Below are 7,477 nucleotides of genomic sequence, written 5' to 3' on the forward strand. Positions count from 1 at the left end.
TGGCCCCGAGCCCCCCCCCCATCTATCGCGCCAAGGGGAAGTACCTGACAAGACCCCCCACCACTCCAGGGACCAAGAGTTGATCCAACTAGAGGAAGTTAGCCCAGAATCTGAAGGAGATTTCATGAGACCGGTTAAAGTCTCTCCTAAAACTGACCAAAGCGGGAGCCAAAGTAGTAGCAAGCCGGACGTGGGTGGTATGATTGGGGGGCTAGTAGGGGTTATATTAGCCGTAGCGAGTGTCTATGGTATATCTCGTGTGTATTTTGGACGCAGTCGCCGCAATTCGAGGAGGGGGATCGCTGGTCGTGATAGTGAAGTGTACATCAGGTATGAAAAATCCCAGGGAGCTTACCCCCCAGAGGGGCGAACACCCCCAAATAAGGTTGAGATCGAATAGCAAAAGACTAAGGGGGCCCCCACCGAGCGGACCGTGCAGCGTCAAGTGGCCACTGACAGCCGATTGATTGATTCCGTGGAGTGGAAGGGAAGAAGCCCCTCAGGGAAGATCGATGATCCCATATGCCGACCAACAACCTCCCCGTCCGGAGGCAAGGGAGGGATTCTGGGAGGTCAGGGACTGAGGGTGGGCGACTACCCACGGGAGCATAGACCGGGGGAAGTCTGAGGCTGGACATGTGAGGATCAGGCAACATCATTGGGGGTAAAGGGGGGACCGGATTGACGTCTGGGGGAGGAGGTGGGGAGTGTTCCTTAACGAGGGGCACAGAATTGCGGTTGGGGTTACGGGTCATGGGTCTCCCCCAAGGGTTCTGGAGTCGGCCGTTTAAGGGAGGGTCTCGTGCATTAGAGGCTTGGGATTCATGTTATAGGTTTGGGTTCGGCTTCAGGGTTCAGGGTTCAGGGTTCAGGGTTCAGGGTTCAGGTTCTAGGTTCAGGGTTCAGGTTCTAGCTTCAGGGTTACGGTTTAAGGCTCAGGGTCAAGGGTTCATGGTTTAGGGTTTAGGTTCTAGATTTAGGGTCCCAGGCTTCAGGGTTTACGGTTTCAGGCTTCAGGGATTAGGGGTCAGGGTTTAGGATTCAGTGTTTATGCTTTATGTTTTAGGGCTTAGGTTTAGGGTTTAGGGTGAGGGGTTAGGGTTCAGGGTTTAGGGTTTAGTCCCTAGGGTTTAGGGTTCAGGGTTCAGGGTTCAGGGTTTAGTTTTCAGGTCTTGGGTTCAGGGTTCGTGTTTCAGGGTTCAGGGATTAGGGTTCAGGGTTTAGGGTCTAGGTTCAGGGTTCAGGTTTAGGTTTAAGGTTCAGGGTTTAGGGTTCAGGGTTTAGGGTTCATGGTTCATGGTTTAGGGTTAAGGGTTCAGGGGTCAGGGATTTAGGGTTCAGTTTTCAGGGTTCAGGGTTTAGGTTTAGGGTTCAGGGTTTAGGTTTAGGGTTCAGGGTTCAGGGTTTAGGTTTAGGGTTAGGTTTAGGGTTCAGGGTTTAGGTTTAGGGTTCAGGGTTAAGGGTTTAGGGTCCATGGGATATGTTTAGTGTTCAGGTTTAGCTTCAGGGTTCAGGGTTTAAGTTCAGGGTTTACAGTTCAGGGGTTCCGGTGTTCGGATAGGGTTAAGGGTTTAGGCTTAGGGAGGACGGTTCAGCCCTCAGATCTCAGGGTTGAAGGTTTAGGGTTCGGGATTTCGGATTTATGATTTAGGTTTAGGCTTAGGGTTGAGGGTCAATGGCTCAGGGTTTAGTTTCAGTTTTTAGGGTTCAGGATCTAGTGTTCATGTTTCAGGGATTAGTGTTAGGTTTGTGGGGTCACGGGTTACTGTCAGCGATCAGGGGATACATTTCGGTTTTAGGGGTGATGTTTTAGTCTTCAGGGGTCGGGAATTAGTTTTAGGATGGTGGTTGTACGTTTTAGTGCTATGGATTAGGGGTTAGACTTTAGCTTTTGTCTTGAGGGTTTCATTAGATTACCGCTCAGGATTGAGTGCCTTCGGGTTCCTCCTTAGGTGTTAGGTATGACTCCCTGATCTTGAGGTGTTAACTCTCAAAGTTGAGTTCTGGGAAGCTATGTTTTAGGGTATCTTCCTGAGTCTCTAGTGGTTAGATCTTGGGTTACTCCTTGTACGGTCCACGTTGTCGGATTCATTCGATTCATCTTATTATGTACTTCCTATGATCTCTGAGCTTCTGCTTGACTCTTACGGTTTAGACTTTATCGTCGTCCTTTTAGTCTTCATGTTTCACTCTTTATTTTTTAGCTATTAGGGGCTTCTCTCGTCTGCTTATGCCCGATTACTCATTCATTATTTCTGCTTGTTTTCCTGTTGCATGACCTAGGCTGTAGTCATCAGGTGTTTTGTCCGGCTTCCCTTCTTCTACTGGTTTGCCTTTGGTGCGTACGGCTGCTGTAGCGATTTCATCCCTCTTTTGCTCAACCCCTGAGGTCCCTTGTCTTATGGCGTGTTTCTCAGTCTCTCGTGGACTCCTGTTTTCCATAGTTGTCTTAGTTCATTCCTTTTGTTCCCCCAACGTCATGTCCTCTTGGTTTTAGGGATTAGGATTTCTCTTCCTGGAATCTCGGTTGTTCTTTCCATGATTATGGACTTCCTTGTATTTTGGCCTTTCAGTTTTCACTTGTACTTTCCAGCTGGTATGGCTGAGCTCGCATTTGTTTTCCTTTAGGGAGATTGCCTCTAGATTTGACTTTGAGATTTCAACTCCACCTGTATGTTTTGTGGAATGTTTGAGTCCTCTTAAGACTTATTGAATGTTCCAGATTGGTGTTGATTTTGATTTTATGGTTCAACCGGTATTGTTATCTTCCTGATGAGTTCACCCGCTTCCTTCTGGGGTTTGACTCTTATCTCGTATTTTGTATGGTCCATTGATTACTTGGTATATAGGACTCAGAAATGTTTTTATTTCGTGAAGCTTGTTCCGTTATATAATTCGGTGATTCATCTTTCAACTAAAAAACAACTAGAGATATTTTAATCCTTGGTGCAGGGAAAGGTATTTATAGACTTCAAGGGGGCGTGAAGGAAGAATAATTTAGTGATATGCTAAGAAAATTCCGTCAACGCCTTTTTTATTCTTCGACATATTATCCTTAATCTTCTTCAAAAAAATGATGAAATAAGGGAACAATGGAAGGGGGTCAGATTTTCTGCAGAGTAACTCCCGATATAATCAGACGACATTTGAACCCTCAACTGAATACACTCATATATATCTTCTCACTCAGTAAAGTCCCGTTTTAGATACTGAATTTTACTACATCCTCGGGTCATCAGACCCTTGAGGCTCTTCTGTAGATCAATATTCTTTCTATTTAACATTTTGATGGGCTGAATTTCTAAGAGGCACTAAAAGTTGCTTCTGTTCAAGGAATTATTATTTACAAATAGAATAATATGTCTGCAATATTGAAGGGCATTATGTGTCCCCTTCTGGTCTCGGAATGATACTTCCCCTTTCATAAAATGAGATTTGTTTCTTATCATTAAGTGTGCCCACCTCATAATTTATACATAATGTGAAGAAGTAGATCCTACAGGATTTTCCCATAAAAACAGGAATTTTATGGAGGATTCTGGCCAAAGATGGTAAAAATATAGTTCTGCTTCAGATACATGAGTAGTGCAACTCAGCCCCTCCTGTTTTTCCTCCTCATGGGACCGTATAGATATTATATATAGGTATATAGATACGGAACCCTTCTCCTCTGCTAATTCCCATTCATGGAGAGCAATTTACCTGGGACCTTTAGTGGTTTCAAACAAACTCCATCACATCCTTTCTCTCGAACCTTTTCTGCATTCAAGAGATGGATCTTCTGGCGACTGTTTCTGGGGGGGATTTGTTGCTCTTTGAATCCATTGGGTAAATTCTTCACATAATATAAAGGCGAGATAGATCTTATCAGGAGATTCCTAGACACATTATAATAATAAGAATCTGGTATTGAACAAATCGTTGGGCTTAAGAGAAATGAAGGGTCTAAATAAACCATGATCTTCTCCGTTGGTTTTGGGCTGTTGTGCAAAGAAAATAAAAAAGACATAGACGGCCTAGATATGCTGCATCAACAGATAAATATGAATTCATCGTATTAACTAATTCTTCTTTGAGGAACACACACAGGGAACAGGGGATCAGTCATCAACAGATTCTTATATAAGGAAGTGGTAAGAGAGGATACGGTTTAAGAGACTATATATTGAGAAGTACACTTCAGTACAGGATCTGCATAGTGTTACATTAGAAGCTTGGTATTGGACAGGTGTTCGTTGGACGGTGGGAAACATGTATCCGAAAACTCCATTGCTGCTTCTTTTTAAGATCATTTGGCGCGGGCTACGCATAAATGGGAGGTTTGGATCATCTTATAGAATTCTTCCCGCTCCTTCCTCCAACTTAAGTTGAGGACTGGTGTCATAAAGTAGTCATCATCGGATTTGTGCACCTCTATGTTTTAATATTTGCTCCCTAATTGATCACGGAATGTTTTTGCTCATATCTTTGCCTCCTTTACACACATATTGGATTCTCCAACCTTTTCCTCACATCAACTAATAGGACAGGTGACAGCAACATGCTTCTTATCGTATATGAAATCATCTTTGAGTATATAGCTCAGCTACTTCTCTAAGGAAGAGATACAGGCCAAATAACAAGAAAAACAAACGATATCACGGCAGCATGCCAAGTGTCCTGCACACGATATCCTGTTTTGTGGTGTGACGCATCTAACAATGACTGGAGGAAGAGGTATACGAATGAAATCAGAAATATCTGCAAGAAATTATAATGATGTAACAGATATTTATGCAGCCATATGAGAATCATTCCTGATTACATATCGTTGTATTAATGAATCAAATGTGAGAATGCTTATAATACGTGTCTGCTCCGTCTTCATTCTCCTTGTTTCCTTTAACAAAGAGTACAAAAAATACAAAACAGCAAAAAGGGAAGATAACAGTGCTGAGTAGCGACAAATGAATTAAAACAATTTTCTTGATTTTAGTAAAACAGAGATTAAAAAGGAAGTCACATGTCCCTCCTAATATTAACATCGAGAGAAAAGATAAAATATATGGAGATTGAACTACATAGAACCAGAACGGAAGTGAAAACAAAAACAGCCAGTGTGAGACACATGAGAGAGGGCATATAATAATTCCACTGCTAACCCGTGATAGAAATTCCTGCTGAATTATCCTGATCCGTACCTTAGCGAAAAACAAGACTCCCCTTTTTAGAAACTAATAACATTCGACCAGTAAGTTTCCTTTTCGTAGACACGAAACATACTCCTGATCAGCTTGAGGAAGGTACACGCCAGAAAAAAGAAAGGATCACCTGTCGTCATGACAAGAATAAATGGTATAGCCATTTTAGATTCGTATACCAGACTCTGATTCGAGGAGATGTATTGGGGTTAAATGATAAGGCATCCATATAGCTATATAGGTTTGCAGCATTCCGAAGATATCCAAGACACCCACAAGATGGGGGATCCTTCCTTATAATTCTACATACCACAGAAACGGCTTTATGACGACCATATTAATGTAAAACTAAAAGAAGTGACTTACTCAGGTCAACATCACATGTTACGATACGAAACACAGTTGAATTGTGATGTAGATAGGATGGTAAGAAGAAAAAGGGCACTAATTGTTCAAATTAAAAAGGGGTTATGGGAGTTACGATCCCCCTTCAGCGATGGAGGCTCACCGCTATCATTTCAACATAGCATCCAATAATAATCAGTTACTGTGTTGGAACAGGCTGCTGAGATTTTGTCTCACATGTATTTCTCCACGCCTCATATACAATCCTTAAAACGAGGCTTACTGATACGGTCGAAGGTTCGCCCATATTCGGATACTGTCAGAAGCACATAGAGATATCCTATGACGCCTAAAACAAGGAGTCCATAAGATACAGAAAGGACAGCTGTCAATGGGAAGCCTACTAATAGCGGTAATGCTTCCAGTGTGAATGCAACCAACATCCATAAAGGGAGAATGAGACGATATACTTAAATCCCAAGTAGCCAGTACTAACTCTTCCGAATATGCGGATGGTATTTACCCCTTCCTAAGGAATTCTATGCCTTATATGATAAGGACAATGCGGAACGATGTAGAATTCTTCGACATGTATGTATTATTTCTGCTGCTGTGATCTTACGTATTGGATCCCACACCGTATTGATGACGGCGGGGTATTGCTTGAGGATTATAGTACGGATTCCCCAAAATGCTCCCTGATGATTCGGGATTTTGAGTATTGCCATACTTACTAAGATTCATCCTTTCATTTCCTGATGTATCGTATGGATTCTTCGAATTTTCCCTTTGAGGCTCAGGAGATAATTTGCTTGACGTTTTACTTCAGTGCTGAAAGTTTTATTTCTCATTGATAAAGTCTCTTGGATAGCCACACTTAATTCTCTATGATATTCTATGATAATGCTGATTCCGGTAGTTAGGACTCTGTGTTCTATGTATCTAATCTTCTGAAGAATGCATCGTAGAATGTTCATATTATGTGTAATCATAACGATGTGTATGTTTCCTATGTCGTGTACAAAAGAATAACGCGGCTTTAGATCCCCTGATAATCCCCCTTTTGAGCTTTCATCAATTATTGCATCATTATTTGTGAGTTCCTGTATAGTATGTGCCGGCCAGCGCCTATCTAAAATATCCCAAGTAGGTGTGAGACTTCGTTTCTGAAAATTCTCTAACAAGGACTCTTTACAGTATCTGTCAATATTGCCTTTATTTTTCAGGATATATGTATAATCCCTTCCGAGAGAAGATCCTGAAACCTATACTAATTTCAAGTGTCTCTGAACATGTGTCAATAATAGCCTAGTATTCCTGGGGCGCACAATTTCAGTAGTGTTATTGGTGGTGGTTATATGTTCATGGCCTGATCCTTCCAGGGACGAGTTATGAGCAGGATTATGGTACATCATGGGAGATGATATCTCCATGTGTTATAAATATGATAAAGTTGTTCCTTCCATAATGAGGAGGGAATAGCTTGTCTCTATTGATAGGGGACATATGATACTTACGATGCCGTTATCGTACGCAAACCATAATAATACCGAGGTTATCCTAGATATTCCTTCCAAAATTTGGAATTCCATTATTCGATTCTTGCTTTAATTTCTCTCTGGTTGATGTTATGGTTCCCACCACATTATTCTATATGGTATATGCCCATATCCCCATATATGTACTCCTGCATTTATATCTATACCAGCCTGTTTGGATTTATTCATATATGAATATTTATAACGATACATCCTTGTTCGCGGATAAGTATAGGGACTTATATATTCATATGGATTCATAATTATCGACATAGGACTGCACAGGAACAGAAATGAACAACTCTGATTTCTCTATTGCCTTTGGCATTTTGAAATACTGAGTTTATGTGGGCGAATAAATTTCTCCTTTGTGTTTTATCTCTATCTTGTGTTTCATCTATATATAGACTGGGG

The 7,477-nt window shown here is 41.7% G+C and overlaps 3 protein-coding genes across 3 annotated transcripts in view; 1 reads left to right on the forward strand and 2 right to left on the reverse strand.

Moving 5' to 3' along the window:
* The window catches only part of C922_01744 (hypothetical protein), a gene marked incomplete at both ends in the record, with an annotated part of 3,219 nt that extends 2,819 nt beyond the window's left edge, over positions 1-400 (forward strand). The window contains one exon of the mRNA XM_008817347.1: positions 70-400. Coding sequence (XP_008815569.1) covers positions 70-400 — 331 coding nt within the window. The remainder of the gene's footprint in view (positions 1-69) is intronic.
* A 2,093-nt stretch (positions 401-2,493) lies between these two features.
* Positions 2,494-3,958, reverse strand: C922_01745 (hypothetical protein; the record flags this gene model as incomplete). Its single annotated transcript, XM_008817348.1, has 4 exons — positions 2,494-2,669; positions 3,221-3,311; positions 3,501-3,538; positions 3,703-3,958. The coding sequence occupies 4 exons, from the start codon at positions 3,956-3,958 to the stop codon at positions 2,494-2,496; spliced, it is 561 nt and encodes a 186-aa protein (XP_008815570.1).
* Positions 3,959-6,265: 2,307 nt separating this feature from the next.
* C922_01746 (hypothetical protein) lies at positions 6,266-6,502 on the reverse strand (the record flags this gene model as incomplete). The annotated part of the gene is made up of 1 exon (XM_008817349.1): positions 6,266-6,502. One exon carries the CDS (start codon positions 6,500-6,502, stop codon positions 6,266-6,268), a length of 237 nt encoding a protein of 78 aa, XP_008815571.1.
* Positions 6,503-7,477: the final 975 nt, after the last annotated feature.

Source organism: Plasmodium inui (assembly GCF_000524495.1).
Source record: "Plasmodium inui San Antonio 1 unplaced genomic scaffold supercont1.6, whole genome shotgun sequence".
Taxonomy (NCBI): Eukaryota; Apicomplexa; class Aconoidasida; order Haemosporida; family Plasmodiidae; genus Plasmodium; species Plasmodium inui.